General features: G+C 39.6%; 1 protein-coding gene across 4 annotated transcripts in view; it reads left to right on the forward strand.

Annotated features, from left to right (window-relative positions):
- The window catches only part of SPAG17 (sperm associated antigen 17), a 209,587-nt gene that overhangs the window by 20,481 nt on the left and 164,848 nt on the right, over positions 1-24,258 (forward strand). For all 4 annotated transcript variants that reach the window (XR_011536707.1, XM_008526615.2, XM_070607663.1 and 1 more), the window contains exons 2-3: positions 9,851-9,991; positions 10,594-10,677. Coding sequence is in view for 3 of the 4 variants with exons in the window: in XM_008526615.2 (XP_008524837.2) it covers positions 9,851-9,991; positions 10,594-10,677 (225 nt within the window). In the remaining variant the exon portion in view is untranslated. The remainder of the gene's footprint in view (positions 1-9,850; positions 9,992-10,593; positions 10,678-24,258) is intronic.

A 24,258-nucleotide genomic window follows, 5' to 3' on the forward strand; every position in this document is an offset into this window, starting at 1 on the left:
TCACTTGCCAGTTTGGGGGTCTTACCCCACTTTGCTCACTCAGAGACAGGTCTCCATTGCCCCTTGCCTTCCTGGAACATCTCCTGGGTCCCAGCAGCTGGAAAAGTCAAGATCATTGCACAACACCAGCTCTGGAAAGCAGCATGTCCTAACTCCCTCGATGGGCCAGTCAGAGCAAGTGATATGATTAAGTAGCCTGCACAAGGAAAAGGTCTTTTAAGGAACTTATTTGAAATATAAGCATTGGTGCTCACTTCTTAGTCATTTTTGTGTATCCTTTACAATTTGTTACATCATATTTAGTTGTACATACATTTAATTGTAGCAGTTTAATAAATGCTTGTTGAGTGGTACTGCTACTCTTTTGTGTTGGATTGAGGCAGGGCACAGGTTCCCTACCATGCTTCTTGCTCAAGGTGCACTGTCATAGTTTTTCTGAGATGCTCCCAGGAAGTTTTTGGATAGACCTCCATCATTCCCTATAGCATGCTACAAACTCTGGTATCGACAAGCTCTAGCGCTGCTCCAGGATCATCCTTGGATGTTTCTTCTTTCCTACATCATAATTTGGAAACCATAGTTTTAGACCTAAAAATCAGAACAAGTAGTCAGACAAAGAATTTTTGTCTTGCATCCAGGTATTAGAGACAGTATGGGGGATGTAATTTTGTTGCAAAAATATTGGCATTTCTTGCACATTTTATTGAATTTGAGGGAGAACAGGATAAAGTGTTTGTAATCAGTACAGTCTTGAATCCTTGTGGTAGTCAGAAGTATCCTTAGTGCTTCTGTACTCTCTCAAGACAGATGGGGAAGCTAAGCTCTATCAGTGGCCTTGGCATAAATAAATAAGTGAGGACACTTGCATTAACTACAAGAAAATGAATTGTCCATGAGACATAGCTAACCAAGCAGCAGCTATGGGGCATGGATGGCTCCTTGGAAAGAGTCTTGGTTCATTATTTTGTTTCCTCTGGGTAGCTCTAGTACCAAGGCTATACAAATTCATGGAACATACCAGAATGGTTAGTGGATAAATGACATTTAAATTAGAACAAGGAAGGTGGAAAAATCAAAAGAAATGGGCTACAATAGGGTAACTAATGAGCTAATATGGAAAATATATCTTAATATGTTAAGATATAAAATATATCTGGAAAATATATCTTGATTTTTAATGTGGAAGATAGCGACTCCACACTGAAGGGACTTGGGGAAGGAACAAGACGGACTCATGTCTGAGGAAGGAGTTGATGAAAGGTTGTAGCCTTTAACATCTGATGATGAAAAGAGATCCCCTTTCTTTGGGGTGAGTCTCTGATTCAGTTTTACATTTGTGGAGCAATTAGCAGGACTTCTCTTGGCTTTGCTTGGTCTCCTCCATTAAAAAGAATGCCTCTGATGTGTAACATTTGTTTGAAAACCCAAAGAAGCTTGTTTCCTTTTGAGGTTTGCCTTACTTTTTATGTTCTGAAGTTCATTTTGGACCTCAGATTTTGCTCCAAGCAATAAAACTGGTTGGATTGTACTAACATAATGGAGCCGTAATTTTAGCCAACTGTTGGGGGTAGGGAGATAGTTAAGGTGTGTAGTGGTTTCTGTGGTTTCTCTGTGGAGTAGAATTCCCTGCAAAGCTTTTCCATGTGGTGTTTTAATAGCTGTCTTAAAACTCTCTGATGCATGGAGCAAAACCATATTAGGCTCATGTGCTAGATTGGTGGGATGGGCCAAGGACTCTGAAAAATGAAAGAAAAACAACCAAACAGCCTAAGCTCAGAGGCGAAACCGTCCAAAGAAGATTCTCGGGACATATCCGAATTCAAAATTACAGAGGCAGTCACCTCTTTTAACCCATTTTTGCAGAATTTTCTAGGGGAAATTAGAATATTTCCCTTGCATATATTAATATTTTACTTTTGCACAGTGCTTTTATAATTTACAAAATGCCCCTTGGCATATTTGTTCATTAGATCTCTGCAACAACCTTTGGAAGGTTGCATTATTAGATCTGGTTTTACAAATGACAAAACTAAGTCAGAAAGATAGGCCCAAGGTCATTTAGCTAAGAAACCGCAGAGGCAGAATTTGATACCTCTTCAGAGCTCTGTGTCTTTACACCAGAACTTCAATAATTTTAATTAGTGATCACAGTTAATATTTATGAAGTCAAGGAAAACCAGCCAGATAATGTGTGCATGCATAGTAAAGATGTTTCTAGACTGCTGAGTTCTCATCAGTGAATGTAAGACGTTACTGTGTTGTCTAAGAATCAAAGGAATATGCTCTTTCTTTAATTCAAACGCTCAGAGATTCAGAGACGTGGTTCCTTCCAAAGTGCTGAGTGTGGCTGATAAAATGCCACATACTTAGTTGGCATTCTCATGCTAAGCGTGTGTAAAAATTCTCTTTAGTGTGTGGTTTTGGCTGCTAAGTTCAAGGAACATTTATTGAATGCTACCATACGCCAGGCACATGGGCAAAGTGGGAAGTTGTCTAGGTGGAATGATTCTAGAGGAGCCTTTTCCACTGGCACAGCCCCTGCCTAAAAGACCCCATTAGCCCAGCTCCCCTCTGAGTTAGTCCAGAAGTTGCTGGGATTGCTCTTTGAAAATGCAGACATCTTGGAGAGAAAAAATACTTTAAAATGGTCCTAGTCACTAAAGCTGTAGGGTACATTTATTCATCCAATTAGTAAATCAAGTATTAAGGCCCCGACCTGAAGACGAGGGGATGTGGGTAAATTTTATTCTACCCAGAAGAGGGGGATGGTGGATTCTGGAAAGACCTGTAAGGGGCTGAGGGGAGCCAGAATATAGCAGCAGGCCCGGGATCCTGTCTTATCTGGAGAGAGGCATGCACTGGGGCTCTCTGTCAAAAACCAGCTTCTATCACATTGCTTTCGTTTTTAAGAACTAGCCCCGCCTGACATCTTTGTTTTAGGTCTGCATCCATAAAGTTAACCAGATTAATATTTGCAATTCAAGTACCAAACATCTGATCCGTGTTCTTATTTTTTTAAGCCAAGTAAGCAGGTCCCTGTCACTATTGAAAATTAGTTTGGTGCCACTCTCTTCCCCAGCCCTCTGTGTGGTCATCATCTCCTTACTCAGCCTCTGTACTTCTGTTTGACCAATCGATGTCATTTTCATGGTTGGTGATGGGTTGATTTCCCTGACTGACCTGCACCATGCGCAAAATAACTTAAAGGTCCCTCGTGCCACACTCTCACGTTCTTTTCCATAGCTCTGAAAATTATATACCTTTAGAATTTTAAACATAGTATATTCATGACTTTTGCCCTCTCTTCCAAAGACCTAAAATATTTTACAAATGTGTCAGTTAAGTTTATTGCTATCAATAAGAAAATTATTTACAAACTGACTGTTATCCAAATTAGTATTTGCCTTTTTATGATACAACTGTTGATATTCTGTTTGGTTTTTTCCTGGGGTTACCCATAAGCTCTCCACACTTGAAACAGCATGTATGGAATAAGTTTGTTCTAATGACTAACAAGAGCAGAACCCCACCTCCACCCTGCCCCGCAAATAGCATCCATGATGATGGCTATGATTATTCCTAAGTGCTGTACTCAAAAGGGCTTTCTATAGGTTTACTCATTCAGTCTTCACAACAATCCCAAGAGGCAGGTACTGTCATTATCCTCATTTATACATGAGGCACAGAGAAGTTAAGTAATTTGTCCAAAGACACACAGCTGGTGCCTTGAGATTTGAATTCAGGCAGTCTGTCTCCTGAGCCCAGGCTCTTAATCACTACGCCACAATGACCTGTGCTTCTCCAACGGGCCACCACAATATGTGGGAGCCTCATCACCTGTGGGTGAGGGGTGAGGGGTGCTCAGGGACCACCCATGACAATGGCCCCAGTGCTCAGATCCTGAGTGGGGAAGTAAACCCTGAGATGGTCAGGAGGAAAAGAGATCCTTCGAGTGGGTTGGCCCTGCTCCTTGCACAATGGCTGGCCCCTCTGTCCTTACCTTGTTGCCTGCTTTTCCTAGAGCCCATTTTGAAGGATGGTGCTTAAGATTGGGTCATACCTGATACAGCATCAGCAGACACTTAATTATCAATTCACACAGCACACTGCTACACAATGTATATTGGGGGTGGGGAGTGCAATAGATGGAGAGAATCTGCTTTGACCTCAATATTTTCTCAGAGACAGCCTTGGCCTTGTCAATCAAAATTATCTCTAAGTCAGTCTTAGACACACAGGCCTCCCTGGGATGGGGGCCATAATGTGCTGGTAAATGTTTAATAGCCTCTTCTCCAGGAGGAAAGCTCTGATGTGTAGCATTGACCATTGGCATAGTTTAAATACTCCCACCATGGCAAATTTCAAGTTATCAATGCAACCTCGCTGAACAGAGTTGGGAAGAGCCATGGGGAGTCAGATCTAGCACATTCCTGGATGGAGGTCAGAAGATCAGGGTGGAGCAGCAGTGGTGTTGCTGCAGGAGGCAGGTGTCAGGTTCAGATTCTGGACCTTTCTCAGATTCTAGACCTAGACTCATTTTATGTGCTGCTTCGCTCTGTCTCCTTCTCTCCTCACCCCTAATCTTCTACCACAAAAATCAAGCTTATAACAATTTCAAAGGCACCTTGAAAGAGAATGTGATCATAGAATTTGCAGCTTATAGGCAGTAGGTAGAAGGGAAGAAGGAGCAGACCATCAAGGGCCCTATTGATGGGAGAAGGGAGAAAGGGAGGAAGGAGATGGGAGGTATGGTTTTATAGTCAAGGCATATGTGTATGTGAGTCTTTGGCCTTTTCTCTGCTCTCTGGAAGAGCTGCCTCCTGACCCCAGCATTGCGTCGCTTGTCTGAGTCACTCCCAGGAAGTGTGTCTTAGCAGAGGAACCGCTGTGGGCCTAACTCCCCACACCCTTGTTACTGCCTTCTGGTGTGAACCATGTTAGATCAGGTACAGTCTGTTTTCCTTCTAAAGGACTCCAGGGATATGGACTGCTCAGTTTCCTGACGTTCTAGCACTTTCTGATCTCCAGAGTCACAATCCTCAGTCCAGGCATATTCTCTGTTGTTTTAATTTTAAATTAAAAATTAATTTTTAAAAAAATATTTAAAAAATTTTTAAAAGCAATTTTTTTAAATTTTAAAAATATTGATCAATAGATATTTACATATAGAGCCCTGCTCTATTTTCCGTTCCCTGATGGGCACCATGAGGTGCAAAAGCATATAAAACAATTTTTCTGACCTAGAGAGCTTTACAATCTGGTTGAGAAAATGTGACAGCCACGTGACCCAATTCCTAAATAAGGAGTGCTTACAGCAGCATGATGGTAATGCTGTTATGTTGAACTATAGTCATCGTAATAAATGGTGAGGAATCTATAGTTAGAGAGGAGTCTGTAATAAGAACTTGTTTAGTAAAGATAGTTGAAGGAGTTAGATAACTGTGTATCCTGGTCATTTGTATTGTTCTTGTTTATTGTATAACAACGTGTACCCATTTTTTTAACCTGTATTTCCAACTTATTTTACAGTTAGAATCCATTTTTAACAAATACGATTATAGCAGCCAGTTCTATGTAATAAAAATATTTCTTCTGCTGGCCAACAGCCCATACTAACACTCCTTTGCTGATGGAGATCCAAGACTCCTTCTGAAGAAAAAATCGGTATGAGAAAGACATTCACAAATCCCTGTTCATTTGGCAGTAAATCTACTTAACAAAAAGGTTATCCTTTCAGCAGAGTATTGACATAAAGTACAGGTTTGCGTATCTGCACAGTGTTAAATAAATCTTAACAAAACTTGACTTTTTCAAAGTTGCATTGATTTTATTGGGGCTTTTATACATCTTCTCCAAATAAAGGTGCTGACCACTGTTGGTTCATAGAGCTCGCCAGGCTCTGGTCACTTCTGGGTGGTGGACTGAGGGACCCTCATCCCAGGTCTTTCAGGGCAAAGGCAGCAGAAGAGAGCGTGCACTCCCTGCCATTGCTTTCCACCTACCAGCTGAATATTTGTGCTAATGCAAGGAAGCAGCCTCATTCCCATCATCCAAAAACTACTTTTTACTTGTTTTTGAAAGAGTTTTTGTAATTATATTAGAGTATAGGAATGTCTAAGTAAAATTTGGAGAATTTACAATATATGAAAGAAAAATAGTTATAAATCTACCATGTGTCTCTGGGACAGTAGGCTTATGTGAGACAGCCAGGTTCTCTGCACTTACCAAGACTTTCTTGCTGTAGGAGACGAGCGGTATGTAAGTGTTTGGGTTAAGACGCCCTCCTGCCAGGCTTCAAATTAGGTAAGGCTGGTAAAGTAAATAAAAGGTAATGGATTGTGTCCATACATGACTTCACTCCATCCTTTGAATACCTTTATCAATAGCTACTAGAGGGCAAGAGTCAGCAGTAACCATGTAGGGGCGTACATGCCTCCAGGCAACAGAAAGCAGACTGTACTTCTGTACTTCCTAAGGTGTTTGAGGTGTGTCCGACTAAAACCCTCTTCCTTCCCCTTTGGAGACATCCAGTGTAGTTTTTCTCACATGATTAACGTTTCCTTTCTCTAGGCTTATGCTCCTAATTACACCCTGAGTCCTTGAACTGTCTTAAACAGATTCATCCACAGGCAGGAGAGCTGCAGGACTCAAGGCGCGATGACTCAGGTTGGGCACGTTTCTCCCCTCTGGTCAACGTTTCTTTCCTCTGTTCTCCATTTCTCTTCCTGCCCTGTGAACTCAAATTGAAGGACTTTGTTAAACTGTGTGTTGGGGTGGGACATGGGTGGAGGGGTGGTTTTAATTGTATTTTACCAAATTTAATTTGGGTCCCATTTATTTCCAAAATAATTTCCTATTTCTAAAACAGCTGCCAGTTAGTAGAGATTCTGAATCTACAGTTATCCTGAAATAATAAGAGAAGGATTCAGAAATTATATTTTCAGAGCATCGTGTAGTTAACAATTCTTCCTAAATTAGACACGGGAAATGACTTGCTCGCCGGCGTTCGAATGTTGTGCGTTTCCTAGCAGCTTGCTGCCCCCTCGTGCAGCGTGCCAGTGAGTGCAGCCTCCTTCGCGCGCAGTCTTGGTTTGCATTACTGTCTGATCAGTCCATTTTATGCTTACCTGGATTCTGGCAAGGTGATTAGACACTAATCTATGACTCTGACAAAGTCCTCCTTGGGTCCTATTATGCCAAATAGATCCAATTTTTGGAGCAGGAGTTTGGTGGGCCACAGAGTGCAGATGGGAAACTGGGCCTCAGCTGGACTCTTCAGACCCCTTCCAAGGGAGAGACATGGTCTAACCCCCAATGGACCTGTAGAGAGCTCTGAACCTGAACAACAAATCTGGACCACTCCAGCCCAGGCAAACTGTCACAGGTGCTCGCGGGGAGCCCGGCGGTTTCAGTGAAGTGCCATGAATCGAAGGAACAGATCTCGTGTTACTAGAGCAAAGTAAGGAGACCCCTCTGAGCTTTTGTAAAACTATCATTGATAAAAAAGTTATCTTAGTTGTTTTAAGGATTTAATACGAAACTCATCTCTGAAGGCTCTATACACTTTAACATGTGATAGAAATCTTCATATATTCCATTTACTGTGGCCAAGGTAGCCATTAAGTGCAATTTAAAGATTATGGAAAGACGTTCTGACCACAAATACTTGCCTTCAAAACTGTTCTGAAATGATCACAAAATCGTAAGCCATGTATGTGGTCTCCAAGAAGTTCTGCCAAAATGGCCTTGAGCAGGTTGTTTAACTTCATTGGGCCTCTGTTTTTCCATCTATAAAGTATTAGTGCGCCTATTTAAAGGGATTACTTAGGGATTCAATGAGATAACATATGCCTGGCACATGGCAGATTTCAATAATTGTTAGTTCCTTCCTCTTCCCTTCTTTTTTGCTGGTCGAAAATAGTCAGCACCTGCCTTTGACACCAGATACTGATGGGTAGACGGTGGACTACAATGCCCTCTTTCTGAATTGTCCCCGATAGAACTGAGAGGCAGCCCTTTCTTATCATCATTAGCTTTCAAATATTGGAAAGGAAATTTGCAGTAGAGAGTGGGATAAGTAGGAAGAGGTGGTCATTAAAATCTTCAATGTTGGAAAGTGTAACTGACAGAAACTTAAAGGTAGTGCCTGTTCAGGAACCATGTGTACTTTATTGTGAGAATGAAAGAGACTTTCCTCCTTTACTGACTGTTATAGTTACAGCTTTGATTGAGGGAGCAGAGCAGACAAGAGAAAAGAAAGTCATTCAATGCAGGAAAGGTCATTTTGAGATAATGGAATTTTTTTCAAAAGAATACATTATAGATATCATACCTACTTTTCAGAATCAGAATATTTAAAAAACAGATGCTCAGTCTTCCTATGGTGACTTAGTAAACAAAAAAAGGTTTTAAACTCAACATAACAGAAGGAAACACGCAGAGCCACATTGATGCATGCATGCTCATGTATACACACACATAGACACACATTGTAGGTAAAACATATATTTTTATGCTTTTATGTGTAGTTTGTGTTTTGGTGATAGCATTGAAAATTGGATGGGTTTTGTTAGGTAGTCAGCAGGTGTCCATGGAGAGAAGTAAGAAAAATGTAAGGATAATCACTATTCGATGGTAAGGAAAAATTTACACTAAGGTCTTTCTCCCACCTATATCCTAGTTCTGTCATTACCCTGACTATGAATGGCACAGAAACCAGAGAGAACCATATAAAATTATGCACTTCATTAAATTTGTGTAAAATCTTTTCAGATCTTCTTAGGCATTGTTTTGGAATTCACCAAGGAGGAGTTTTACTCTGTTGGAATCAAATCTCTAGAGTGGAGCTAGAGGAAGGCTGAGATATTGCCCTGTCCAACCCCTTTATTTTATAAATGGAGAAGCTAAGGCTTAGTGAGGTCACATGGCTAAAGTGCCCTCCCTTATTATTACCTCTTTTCCCTCGTGTCTTTATCACGTTTGCTTGGTCCATTTCCCCAGAAAAGCGTTAGTGTTCAGAAGCACTAGACCTGGTTTGTGTGTGTTTGGCTCTTCTCTCAGCACCACATAGTGGTAATTCAGTAAATTCCATTCTTAATCTCCCCCAGAGAATTATTTCTTCCTAAAAAAAATCTATGATTATGATAGAGAGAAAGGGATTACTAAATAAAAATATTGCCTTTTGTAACGTTTCTTTAAATTATTTGATGCAAAATTTCATGTCCAAGTGCAATATTTTAGCCCATTTCTTGAGAGTGGAAAGAACCCATGTGACTTAGCAATGAGATTCTTGTATTACATTAGGAGGAAAAGATGTGTTCTTGTTCTGTGCTTTACAAAAACCTCAGGGATTGAGTTTTTACTTCATATAAAAGCCCATTTGGCAATGCATTCAATATTACCCAACATTCAACAAATATTTATTGGGCTCCTACTGCATTGTTAGCACTATTTAGAGTCTTAGGATGTATCAAAGAGCAAAACAAAGATTCCTGCTTTTGAGACTATATCTTAATATATATTTGTAACATATGAATGAACCATTACTTCCCAACACCAAATTAACCTTGGACAGCATTCTGATGAAAGTATGTCATTTTTTTTAAAATCGTCTTCCTTAAAATAAAAGGCCTAGTTTTCTCAAGAAAATTGCTTTTTAATCGTTGCACGAAATTTGGCACAATACTGCCGCCTTGCGGCTACTTGAATCAGGAACCCACACACAATGCAAGGTCAGCTCTGTCTTCAGGTAAGGTTCACGGGAAAGTGATCCTGTTTTTCAGTGGAAGCCTTTGACAAAATTACCTCGCCAGGAGTATTTAGAATCTAATTCCTTCTGGTTTCGTAACAGAACGATTGGAAGGGCGTCATCGCTTTTGTAGTTGGAAACCGGATTGAGGATGAGCTTCTCATTGGAGCCCTCACCCTCGCTGTCCAGGCCCCTCAGCGTAGACTCTTCAGTATGGTATCATGGCAAGACATCCTCCAGCAGGTACCTGTCCCTTCCCAACTCTAAGCCCCTTGAAGACTTTTTTCTTAAAATAATAGAATAAAATAAAATAAATAAAACTATCGTATTCTTGGGCCATTTGGTAAATTTTGGTGGGTTATTTTAAATAAAAAGTTAGCTAGAATAAATTTGAATTATTTAGTCTGGAAGAATTATTTCTTGGCCTTGAATCTTGCCTATTCAACATTCATTCATTTAATGAAAATTTCTAAGGTCATACCAAGCTCCATGCTAGGTTCTCTGAGGAATTATTTGAGAAAAGAGTAAATATATTAAATAGTTTATTTAATATATTTAATGTATTTAGGGAAGTTCATAACTAATTAGAAAAATGAAGTCTACAGAGAATCATAGCTGTTGGAGGTCAGGGGCAATGGTAACAGAAAAGTTCTGTCAGATGGCACCTCCTCATCCCGTCACTGAGAGCTTACCTGAGTTCCGGATCTTCCACCTGATTGATGAATATCTCCTCCTTGCTAAGTTCCCCAACCCAAGTCACCTAGGTATTTGGAAGTTATAGATATCTAAGTGTTCTTTGAGTACACCTTTCTTTTTCATTATAGATGAATTTAATTTTCTTACAGATCAATGGAACAAATGCGCTTCCTGGAACTGCATCTAAAAAGGGAAAGAAACCTCTAGGCGGTAGCGCTCCCTTATATTCTGAGGTAGGTGAATGTATTTATTGAAGAGATTTTTGTAATTTTCAGAAAATAAGAATCTAGGTAATAATCTTATAGACACGTCTTAAAAAATTTAATTCCTTCTTTGAAAGCAAATTCCTGCTCCTCATTGGAGCTATTTGTTTCTGATTGTGGGCTCTTAAAAACTCTGCTTCCCTTTTAACAAAATTCCTCTCTAGGAATAAAACTGCCCTAGGTTGTCTAACCATCACTGCATCCACCTGAAGAACGTAAATCTTCATGAAATTTCAATGAAAGAAATTTTTCTATACAAAAGTATTGGGTCATAGTTTTTCATGGTAATTATTGAATATGTGATGGTATTAAATGGAGTCATGTTATTAGTGTATTACAAAGTGTTAGTTTCACCAAAGAAACAATGTGAAAATGCCCCCAGAAAGTGTTTCCTGCACGAGACAGAGGCACAGCTGGAATAATTTCCCGTCAGTTTGTGAACTTTGTGCACATGTTGCATCCTACTTTAATCAATGTGAAAAGGATGATAATCTTCAGATTAATGGTCCATTCCATTTCTAGCAGATGCTTAATGCAAAAGCCTGGCTTGGCTGACCAGTGGGTTTGTGCAAAGGACTTAGAACTCATGCTCAGTAAGGGGATTTCCTCTCACTTTGCCTTGTTAATATCTAACTTATGGCTTACACGAAACTATAAAAGTCCAGTGATTAATTAGAATATCGCTTAAAATTTGTCAGGCACTGTTTTATGGCTCTGAAGACTGAAAACATAAAGATTTTTGGATCTTTTTAAGACAAACTGGTTTGCACTTTATTTCGGTGATGACTAATAAAGTTTTTATGTGTCTCAGGTCTTTGATGATTTCATAACAGGCTCTTTAATATTGCCTGAGTACTATTGAACAAGTTTCATTGGATTTATTTATGATTGACAATACTGTGGATTTTATGGCATTAATCCTTACTACACTACTCTCACTATCATGGAAAACTTACTCTGTGCTGTTGGAGTCAAATAATTTACCTTCTACCTTTTGTTATGGTGTTTTGAATGTGTGTGCTCCAGTTGAAACATTATATGACACCTGGATTTAAAATAATCAAAGTTTTCTTCTGAAGTAGCCATAGAAACCCATGTCCATTTCTCAGGTCTGGGATCAATTAGCCCCCGCAAAGGACTCTTTCTTCTTCAAAGATGCTCTGTAAAAATCAGAGATGATAACAGGCCGGTTTTGAAGTCTAATCTGGACAGGCATTTTGACTTGGATGTGGGATAGCACAATGTTACAAATCCAGAGTTCAGTTAGAAAGCCATTCCTCTTCAATATGCGCTGTGACTCTTGGTTGTGTATCCTTCACTCCGGGGAGGTCCTTTTCACATCTGGCTCTACACATTCTTCCAGTGGAGCATTTAGGCAATAAGCCTCCCACACCCGCTCACATACTCTTTTCTGAATGGTTCCAGAAGAAGAGGAAGGCAAGAGGAGCACCACAGAGATTGGACATTTGATGAACTACACATGCGTTAATGTCAGTCACTGTAGCAAAAATGGATAAAGAGCACGAAACAAATCAGGCTCCTGGTCAGAATCAGCCAAGGACAGAATGCACATCTGGAGAAGGGGGTCACATTTCCATTCTCAGTCCCTCCACACTGAGGACCTATTCAGGAACTCTATTACCTGGTACCTCATGCCAAGTGAATTGAAAAGCTACGAGCAATGCCTACTGAGAGCCCTAAAGTAGTTGTTAGTGGTGGCCATGAAAGAGGCCCAGAAGCCAGACTCTTTGGGGAACCTCTGGGCTTTCAAGGCATGTGGACCGCCTACTATTGAGTCTGTTTCTGCTTAAAGTCTTGCATGGTCTGTGGCAGCTAGGACACTTGCCGCAGGTGAACTCAGAAACCTCTTTATGTAGTGTCGTATTTTCTTTCTCAAAGGAAACTCTGCAACGGGGAAGAAGAGATAATCTAACAAAATTACTTAAGTTACATGGGAAATTCATAGAGTTCTGTTTCCTTTTAGACCTCTATTTTGGAGGGAGAACTCAAAATAGATATTATAAGCCCATGCACTGACATTTACTTCTATTTGTAGGATACTCTCCTTGGCCCTAAATCAGAGCCTAGTCATTCTTAGTTTAAACACAGTTCTAAGCAATTTGGCTTTCTGGTTCCCTAGCCTGCGGTCGATTAGGAGCAGCAAATTAAAGTGAAACTTCACGACAGTGCAGCTCATCCGCGAGTAGTACAATAGTGTCAGAACCACACTACGTATTTCCAGTAACGACTTGAAATGTCTGGGCTAGCAAACACCACATTCCTAAACGATTTGCTCAAGGTTTCATTTGGATGGCTTGGTGTTGTATACACACAGCCTCACTTTGAAATTGTGTAATTTCCCCTGAAACTTTAGAATTTCATCTAGCCATGGTATTGTATATATGAGAGAGTCTTTATTTATAAACCACAGTTCTTAGAAAACTTGCTTAGATTTGTGCTAATGTAATTCCACAGAGACATAGCTACAGCCCATTTATTCATTCACCTTCTCTTTTTGAAACCATGTTTTGCTCTAGCAGGAACTACTCCAAGGACTCATGTGGGAATAGGAAGAGAATACTCTCCTTTGTGCATAGTCTCAGGAATGTTAGTTATTATTTTATTATATTATTAGTAGTAGTGTTTAATAGTAAGGATGAAGATGATGGTGATCCCATGCACTGGTATTACGTTTAAGCATAATTTCCAGCATGTAATCCTATTTGAAGATGTGGATACATATGAAAATGGATATACAGATATTGCCTGCATTATAGAGTGACCAGTTTTACCAAATACCAAACAATTAACAAGTATGTTCATGTTGGGGGGATGCAAATATTATAAAGAAGCATAAGGGTTAGTTAGGAAAAAAAAGGAAAGGAATATTTCTGACATATAGGTGGTAGGTGTTCAATAAATGTTTGTTAAATGAGTGAATAACACAATGCAGAAGATAGTGAAGTCTATGAGGGACAGCTGAAGTGTTATGGGCCTTCAAAGGAAGATGAGATTACTATTAGCTAGGATGGGTGGGAGGCAGGGTGGGATCCAGAGAAGCTTTGTGGAGAAGGTGGCATTGGGCAGGAAAGGAAAGGGAGGGCTGATAATTTTGATCCTTTCAATATATTATCCCAATTAACCAATATCACAATTCTTTTTTTTCTTAAAGATTGGCACCTGAGCTAACATCTGTTGCCAATATTTTTGGAGTTTTTTTTTTTTTCCTGCTTTTTCTCCCCATATCCCCCAGTACATAGTCGTATATTTCAGTTGTGGGTCCTTCTAGTTGTGGCATGTGAGATGCTGCCTCAGCATGGCTTGATGAGCGGTGCCATGTCCGAGCCCAGGATCCAAACTGGTGAAACCTTGGGCCACTGAAGCGGAGCACAGGAACTTAACCACTCGGCTATGGAGCCAGCCCCCCATATCACAATTCTAAAAGGAAAGATAAATATCCCCATTTTACGTATACGGAGATGGATGCATAGAGAAGGTAGGAAGTCTAGTAATTGGAAAACTGAAGAACTTGGATTTAACCATAATTAAATACATAGTCTCAAGTTTTTCCAATCTACCACAGACCCAGTAATCTTTCACTGGGCTCTGAGCTGTCTACCCTTGAGTGGGTAAGTCTTGATATTTGAATGTGGGAGAAGGCCTTCTAAGAAAAGGAAACAGCTGAAGCAAAGGCCTAGGAGTGGAGAAGACAATGAATACATACTAAATTTGTAGTTACATGGTACAATATATACTAAATAGGAAAGGTAAATCCTGTACATATTTTAATTACAACATTAAAATCCTAAAGATGGAAATCTATTAGAAAACATTTCAAACACTGGAAGAAATCCATGCTTTAAGATTCATGCCTGAACTTAAATTTATTTGCTAAATATGCACAAATATCTGTGTGTGTGTTTTATGGCCCACATAGAGAATCTGACCTGTTCATTTGCAGGTACACTCAGTCCTGACCAAAACTAAAAAGGAAAATATTAATGGTCATTCAAAGCCAACTGAAATGTTTCCTATGAGAGAGGTCTGTGTGTACCATGCGTGCAAAGATTGTCCTGCTTGTGATTAAATCTGATACACAGTATGTGAGCATTGTAGGAGAGATGTACAAATTTTGGACTTTTTGGCATTGTTGCTTTGATAAATCAGAAAGAAAACAACTATCAATTAAGCAAGAGTTTGTTCATCTAACTTATCTGAAATCAGAGTCAGCTGACTCCGAAATTTTAGATTCCATTCCATGATTCTCTTCATTTCATGATGGTTGATGGCTGTCCCTCCCTACCTGGAATGGAGCCTCCACCCACACATGGGCCATGGTTTCTGTGCCTGTCTTTGAATTATTCAGAAAAGACAAATTAGGTCACCACCAAAACGAAAAACCAAAAGCCTGCTGAAATAAAAATCTGCTATAAAGAATAAAGGTTTTTTTATCCTAGTTGGTGACTCACTGATTTCAAAAAGTAGTCGATTCTATACAATAAAGAACTTGGACAATCCTAAAAATCATGTGACACAGTGAAATTTTACAAATAATTATTAATTTTCCTCTTCTATCGGTAAAAAAATAAGACTCTATTTTTTAATTCAAATACTTCTATGGGTTTGTCTATTGCTAGATCGTTCTAAGAGATCATTAAATATGGATTTTACTGATATTAGATTTGAGACTAACGAATTAAATGCGGTTAAAAAAGATATAGGATGCAAATTTTATACCTAAAGATCTAATTAGTTTCACCCCATTTTTAAGACATCTCACTATTGCATTGGGTTAGCATCTTTACATGTAATAGTTCCATTTTTTGGTTCCTATTCCTGTATGTGTAGACATATTTCTCAGCTCTTTCCCTAATATGTATTCATAATAACTCACAAGTAAGCACACAGACTTAATTATAAGTTGCAACCCTTTTCCAGATTCCTAATATGAAACGCATTTCTTATTCAGTGCCTCAAATTAATAGTCTATTCAGTAGAATTGTAAGCCCTCATTTCTGGGGGTGGCCCTTGTCAAAATGAAAAATGGAAAACTCATGTTTCAGAGATAGGAACAAATAATATGTGAAAACATTTAAGAGGTTTGAAGTTATTAAAATGGCAGATCTACTGGGAACAGAAAGAGCAGTATGTCATGGAAGAAACGAAGGAAAAGGGAGACAGGAAGCATTCTCTGGCCCTTTCAATCCTGCATTTTAAAACAAAACAAAAAAATTCAGGAAGAATTGGAAGGTAGCCAACCTAATGCCGTTATTTCATAGAGCTTAGGGACACGCCAGGAAATTACAGGCCAGTTAGTTTAACTTCACTTGTAGGGAAAGTATTAAAAACTGCTGCAGGAGATCAAGTAAAAGGATACTTGGAAAACCAGAGCTTGATTAAGGCAAGGCTGGCCAGCGTGGTTTTCGGAAAGGGAAGGTCATGTCTTAGGAACTTGTTGAAATTCTTTGAAGCTATTATGGCCAGTACAGTCTTCAAAGAACACAGCGAGGCCCAGGATCTGTGTATCTTTTCCGTTCCACATCAGTCCTTCAGGGAGCTTGCCGAACATGGCCCACATCAGGGCCTTGGCGCTCTAGGTTTAGAAACCACTATCAAAATAGCAGAAAATAACCTCTGATGGAACATTTTTAAAGCTGGAACCAATTAATACAACCTGATATTTATAAATGTAAAATAATGACTTGGAACAAATTTCAGAAATATTGAGCTGTAACAAAGAAGTACTACGTTGGGACTATAAAAACAGTCGAGGAGATATTGTGCCAAAATCTGGGCTTTGGAGACATTTCTCACCCAAAGAAGGGAAAATCAGGAGAAATCACAGTGCTAGAAAGGTTTATAGAGTAAAGGGCTATGTAGGGTTGCAACCAAATAAATTTTGTCAAGATGAGAACAAAGCAGTCAGATGTGTTAACAACCCCGAGCCTCCTTGGTTCTGGAGGAGGCCACAGCAGCCCAGCAGAGAAAGTCAAGTCCAGGCTAGTCACTGAAGGGCAGAAGGTCAGGGCTCCACTGCCTTAGGAATGGGCTCCCAGGGCCCAAATATGTTTGCCTCTTAGTTGGGAAACCTGGAGTTGTTTTCAAAGAAAAACACACCTCAACCAAAAGTGTTCAAAAACATCCAGCTCTTTTCCACTCTGGGACCCAGGCAGCTGGCCAAGGGCATGTGGTCCAGGAGGGGGCAGGTACTCACTGGGGAGGAGTAGAATCTGAAGCTCAGGAGCCTGGGATTCCGCAGCAGGTAATGCACACCATGCAAGGACTGGGGTGCTGGCTAGGTCCTTTGGTCAGTGGGAGAACTTCTGGGCAAGCCAGGAAGCCAGACAAGAATTCCAGGACACAGATATCAGTGGAGGAGCAGCCGCAAAAATGGAGCAAGTTTCGGCAAATGAAGAGTGGCCATCACAGCCTTGGCGGGGGTGGATGCAGGAGCCTCTCCAACACTCTATACTCCACGCCCACCGCGATTGGAAGGATGTCAGGGAAGGCATCTGGAAGACTATATCACTCTATTCCTGTATCTAAGACTGTGAATAAGCCGCCTTTATATACAGTAACAATAATAATTACCATTTTTTGACCACTTAGTTTGTTCCAAGTCTTGTATGCTGGGGGCTTCGTATATATTAGCTAACCTAATCTCAACAACCTGCCAGGAGATTCTTAACAAATGGTCAAAGTGGAGCTCACGTAGGCTAAGTAACCTGTTTTACTTAGGTTAAGTAAGACTTGGAAGCCTCTCATCCTTCTACTTGCATCACACAAGAATTGAGGGTAAATAGTTTAGATTTTGCAAGTGGTTGTTGTGGTTTACATTTCTTGAATACAAGGTACTGTTAGCAATTAGAATTAAGCTTTAAACCTCTCGATAGTTCTGTGAAATGTTTATGCCTTTTCCTCCTACTCAGGTGAAAACAATGAAGTTGTATCCACAGGTGATGAAGATGCCAAACAATTTTAGTTGTGTTTTTGAGCCACGTTGATGAGTGGCTTCTGCCCAAATGTTTGGATCAACAGGAATTTTTAATTCTTTCAGTTAAGGTTTATATGGTTCAGGTAGCTGAGTCTTTTCCTTAGTTGGGGGAAGAGGGAGAGATGGGAAACAAGAGGAAAGTCAATATGTCTGAGGTGAAGGTGTGGAGAGAAAGGGATCTGTCTGAAAGCCTAAGCTAATTAGTGAGAGTGAACTTCGTCTCCAGAGTGCCTCCTGCTGGTCTGGTGAGACATACACCTACCTGTTAGATGCGCTGATCCAAACCAGACTGCCTGGCTCACACCCTGATTCTGCTCCTTACTAGCTTTGTAATTGTGGACAAGTCATGTAACTCTGCTGTACTCCAGTTTTCTCTTTGTAAAGTCAGCGTTGATGATAGTCTCCTCCTCATAAAGCTGTGGTGATGATTAAATGAGATAGTAAACATGAAGTACTTAGCATAGTACCTGGCATAGAGTGTGTCCGTTAAAGTTTAGCTATTATAAATAATATTATTATTTTTTAAATTTCTATTTGCAGTCATAGTGAATGTTGGAGTTTTGTACTTTAGGAAGCATGAAAGAACTAGAAACATCTATGAGCAGGGTTTTTTATTTTTAATTTTTTATTATGGCAAAAAACACATAACATAAAGCTCACCATCTTAATTATGTCTAAGTGGACAGTTCAGTAGTGTTAAATGTATTCACATTGTTGTGAAACCAGTCTCTACAACTTTTTTATCTTACAAAACTAAAACTCTATATTCAGTAAACAGTGACTCCCCATTTCCCTCTCCCCCAGCCCCGATGACCATCATTCTACCTTCTGTTTCTATGAATTAGATGACTCTAGATACCTCATATTAGTGGAATCATAAAGTATTTGTATTTTTGTGACTGGCTTACTTTACTTAGCATAATGTCTTCAAGGTTCATCCATGTTGTAGCACATGTCAAAATGCCCTTCCTTTTTCAAGGCTGAATAATATTCAGTTGTGTGTATATACCACATTTTGTTTATCCATTCAACCATTGATCTGTCTTGGTGATGTGTAGCTTTGGCTAAATCACCAAGTGATACTCAGTGACTAAGTTTTAGAAAATGCTTCATTTTCATGCATTCCACAAATATTTGAGGGTCTTTTATGTACCAAATCTATGGTTGAGTTTGTCTTGGTGAATTAAACAGGTATAATTCCCTGCAATCCAGAGTTTACATTTCAATAGGGAAGGCAGACAAGCAAAAATCAAACAAGCAAACAAATACATACACTAGTATGAATTGGAATAATTGCTTTAAATCAGAAGGAATTACAGGGGAAACTACTTGAGACTGAGTGTTTGGAGATAAACTGAAAGGAAAAGAGCCAACCTAAAAGAGTAGAGAAAAATATTCAGGCAGAGGGAAGAGCATGTGCAAAGAACCTGAGGCAGGAAAGGAAAGATTTCAGCCTTTTGGAAGAATGAAAAAGGCCTGGAACATAAAGAGAGAGAGTGTGAAAAGAGAGAATGGAGAGATGGGCAGAGGCCAGATCTTCAGGGATTGGCAGGTCCTTGTTAAGAAAGAATTTGCTATTTTGTTTCATAGGAAGTGAGAAGCCATAAAGGGGGGAGAATGACACAATCTGAGTTCTTTTGAAAAATATTTTTCTGCTGCTGAGTGGAGAATAAATTGAGATGGGGCAGGAGGCAAACACGGGAGTGAGGAGACTCGTTAGGAGGCCTTTGGGGTATCCAGGTGGAGAGAGAGCGACAGATTCAGGTCTATCAAGAAGGAGGAGTCAGCAGCATGGCGCTGATGGGAGATGTGAGGGAGACGAAGGCATCAGGAGTGACTCCAACGTTCCGGCTTGAGAAACTGAGTGAGAATATCTTCTGATGCAGAGAAAATTGGAGGAGACTAAATTGGGGAGAAGATTGGAAGTACAGTTTGGGATAGGTTAAATTTGGTATGTCTGAGAGATATCTAAGAGGATGTCAAAAAGGAAATCAGATTTTTTAGTCTTTTTCCTTTTTCGCATCCTTCGTGCCTACCTCAGTGCTAGTATGTAGTAAGTCTCGAAGAAGTGTTTGTTATCTGAAAGAATTAATTTGTTAATGAAGGGAGTTACTGGTAAAGTCTACAAGCATTAACAGTGGACCTTTTCAACAATAGGGTTCAATAATACTTCCTGGGTACTAGACATTTTGGTCCTTTCTGTTTTCCCTTTACTGGTTCCATATTGTAAACAGTGATTTTCAAACTGTGGGTGACAACTCAGAGGTTCACAAAGAACTTTAGTTGGTTGCAACTGTGTGTGTGTGTGTGTGGTTTGTGATGTAAATATTTTTCTGCTATAAAAATAGGTCCAAAAGTGTTTGAGAAAACAATGCCCTAGAATCCCTTAAACATCTTTTGTGTTATACTCCTTTTGCGTTTTCCTCTTTTTCAGTCTCTCACCTAACCCCAGACTAAAGGATATAGTGGATACTCATCCCAGCTCGTTCCTCACTCAGCAGACATGTACTGAGTTTCTAGTACATGCTGGACAATGGGATTGAGTTAGACCTGGTCTCTGCTCTCAAGAGCTCATAGTCGATAATTTTGTAAACTATCTGTTTTCTGCTATTTAATGACATTTTAATAACTTGTAGCAAGTCTAAAATAAAGTTATATATTTAATCTCCAGTTGCAATCAAGTCTGTTCTTCATTGAGTCCTGTGGCTGACCTCACTTATTGTTCACAACTTTCAGCTAAGAGGGTAATGGCCCCTGGACAGGGTCTGTTGGAAAAAGGAGAGTGGGAGAAGCACAACGCTCCCCCAAACAGTGAAGGATGCAACAAAGATACAGAAGGCTTGTCTCAAAGGGAGAGAAGGTATAGCTGGAATTGAAGTATGGGAACCATCTTCATGCTTCTATATGTTTTAATGTGACCTCTATTTCTGAAATTCTCTTTCCTCGATCTTCGGTTGCAAAGAAAGAAAAAGAAATAACAAACTTAAGGTGAGAGATTGACTATTAGAAAGAAATTCATTTATATTTATTGAAAAGCTACTGTGCATATTAAACACTTACTGAATAGTAATTTGAATGAGTGAACTTCAGATAGATTTTTATATATTAAAATCCCAACATTCTTCTATTTCACAAACACGATTGGCCCCAAATCCCTCAAACCTTATTAAGTAGCATGATAGTGTAAGTTAACTAAAATATGATATCTATATTGCTTCACAAAATATATAAAAAATCTGTAATTATGAACATGTTATATTTGAAACATAGGAAACCAATCTTACAAAAATTCTTACCCAGAAAAAGTGAAGTTGTTCAATAAACCGCTTCCTTTAAAATTTTGTATTTCAAGTTCATACTTATTTGGGATTACAATGCTCATAACTGTTTGAAATCTATAGAACTCTGGTGGTGAGCAAGGCCAACAGCATGCACTGCGTACTACACCGAACACTCCAAAATGAACAAATTTATCATTATCCTAATTAGCCTTTATCAATAATTTATATGAAAAAAGACAAGCTCACTCCAGGCTCACTCACTCATCAGGAAACCTTTAATTAGATTATTTTCTTCATCAGAAGGAATATCTAATTATTTTAGTTATTCTTGAATCTTATAATATTATCCTTCGTTTATCTCTGGAGCTGCAGAGAAGCAGAACAGAGTCAAATAACACGTGACATAGTCACAGGCCACCACTGCTGAGTCCTATGTCCTTTATGAGGAGCTGGTCTTGTATTGCATTCCCAAAGATTCATTTTAGAAATATCATTGAGAAAAAAAAAAAGGATAGATCCTATCTGGATTTAATGCAAAGGGCTCATATATTACTTTTTTTGTAACTAATAAAATTTCCCAGACTGACAGCAAATTTCTGATTTGCTTTTCCCCCAGTAAAATGTCTGCTTTGAATTATACAGAAAGAATTCTTCTTTTTGCCAACTTGTTTCAGTTCCCTGTGCAAAACCATCCACAGAACACTGTCAGGGGTTTCCTATTGAGGTTCATTTCAGGATTCCTCCATAACTGGAGGAATACACACACACACACGCGCATACACACACACACACTTTTTTGTCCCTTTTTGTTTGCAGCAAGCAAAAGGAAATGTGTTGGTTTGGTAAGGTTTGTGTATGGTGCTTTCCCTTTCTGAAAGCAGAGACAAGTATTAGTCATCAGACAGAGAAAAGAGTTCCACGGTCTCACCCTGGGGTAGCGTCCTGTTTTATATATGCAGGCCCGCCCTGTGTGTAGGTGGAGTGGGCAATTGCTGTGAGATGTGATTTAAGAGGCGCTGGAAGTCCTGCCTGTCCAAAAAGAGCCCCCATACCCGCCTGTTGAGTTCAGGCACAGTGTCCATAAAACCCTGGTTTAAATGAAGTGAAACTGCATTTTCAGAATGTTAACCCATTATATCCGTTATCCTATCAGCATGCATTTGTTTATTAGAAATAAAAGCTGGACCATTTGTACAGGGAGAGGAGGGGAAGCGGTTAGCAAGGTGTGAGGTTTAGAGTGATGATGCAAGTCACCAGAAGCAATTTCTGCATAACCATGAGTGAGTCTGTTGAAACTAAACCTCTTCTGCATTCATTCATTCATTCAGTCAGTCTTTTTTTAATCAATATTTTATGGAAGATGACATTTTCTGAAACAGGCATGCTCTTCTCTGGGACACTTAAAGAAAAAAAGGATAATAATGACAGCTCACATTTGGAAGGCGCCTTTTTGAGTCCAAAATACTTTCACACACAGTGTCAAATTTGATCCCCAAAGCACCCTTGCGAGGTGGACTTAACATCTTACTACTCTCGTGAGATTGAGTGACTTGCCCCACCCCTGGCAGCAATAATGGCAGAGCCCCGCGTTGGAAGCCAGGCATTCTGACTCCAGATTCAGGGTTCGCTCTGCTACTTCAGGCTCTTCAAGACACAGTTCCCACAGTCAAGGAGCTGCCAGTTAAGTTTAACCCACTTAGTAATTCATTTGAACCAAAGAGCAAGCTCAGGGAGCATTTTCTCTAGTGGTATTACTAAGGATGTGTTTCCCCTTGTCTTAAAGTTTCCAAAAGAACTGTGCCAAACACAGGCTTCTGCAGGCACACATTTGGCCTCCAAAATTTAAGTTTGGTTTTATCAATCATTCACATCATTCTCTGGGGAAAAAAAAAATCCTCCACTTAGAATACTGACCACTTTGCACAAAGTTGTAAATACTAAAAATAAACCAAATTAGATGGGAAAATAAAAATGTGAATTGGCAGAAATTAACTTAGGATTTTCTCTAGAAGCCCTTGGGCTTAGGGGTATTTTGAGTAGATAGAAAGTGGGGGTAGAACATGATCAGGCATTATGCGTGACTGTGGAATCTGGAATTTCTATGTCAAAGCCCATCTACCTTGCTCTGTAACTGAACACACTCACCTCCATTCCTTTAGCTGACGAGCCACAGTTCTGTAGTAACTCCAGCTCATCCCTTTTGAGGCATTATAGAACTTAATTCACTTTATGCTCCTTCCTTGGTAAGTGCAAAATGTAGAGTTGAATAGAATTACGTAAAATTTAAACTTAGATGTTTTCATTTATCAGCCAAGTAAGCCTGTTCAAATGCCGTCTCTTTTCTGAAATCTTCTTGGATTCCCCTAGGCAGAGTTCATCCTGCTGTTGTTATACTGTGGTTGGTTGTTTGTATCTGCCTCCCTCTACTTCGTGTGAATGGCATGAGCATCAGAGGCATGTGTTATTCATCACTAAAACCCCAGTGCTCTAGGCTAGCAATCCCAAGCTATTTTGATAACATATCACGTCAGTTAAAAAAAAATTGAGCGTGTATTCCAGGTACGTTATATGTGTATACAGAGAGAGAGAGATAAGTATGCACAAGAATACAAACATATTACAAATATTATAGAACATTCTCAAAAATAACAATTAAAAAGGACAAAATAAAGATAAATATAATCAAGAGTTCTAATGTTTTCCCCCTCCTGGTGGATAATCTTGTGCACGTCCAGTGCATTTGGAGACCAAAGCCAACGATTTCAGCACATTGGCGGAACCTAGTAAATGTTTGTGGCGTGGGTAAACAAATGAACAGTCCCTCTCCTAAGCACATTCTCTTTGGCACATTAGGCACTTCCCAGGACACTAGTCACTTTCTAAATTAGTGAACTAGCGCCATTTGCTTTCCCAGCCTTTGAACACACTGGCTTGGGGAGCGGAAGTTGGCTGGATCTCAGCCCACAGCTGCCCTTCACACGGTGCCCTTGTACAAGGGACAACCCACACGATGTTTGTGAAGGGCTGTGTGATTTGTGTGCCTATTCTCTCATTCAGCACATATTTTATTGATTGTTTACCATTTGCCGATCACAAAGTTAATTCCAGCCTTCAATCTGGAAAACAGATATGGGAATGAGCAATTCTATTACCATATGATAACAAAGAAGCTTTTAAAGGTGCAAGGAGTGCACAGACGATGCCTAAATCTTTCTAAAGTTTTGAGGAAAAGGTTTTAGGAAAATGCCTTGAAGACTGAAAGGGAAGTTTATGGAG

Source organism: Equus przewalskii, unplaced genomic scaffold (genome assembly GCF_037783145.1).
Source record: "Equus przewalskii isolate Varuska unplaced genomic scaffold, EquPr2 ChrUn-13, whole genome shotgun sequence".
NCBI lineage: Eukaryota > Metazoa > Chordata > Mammalia > Perissodactyla > Equidae > Equus > Equus przewalskii.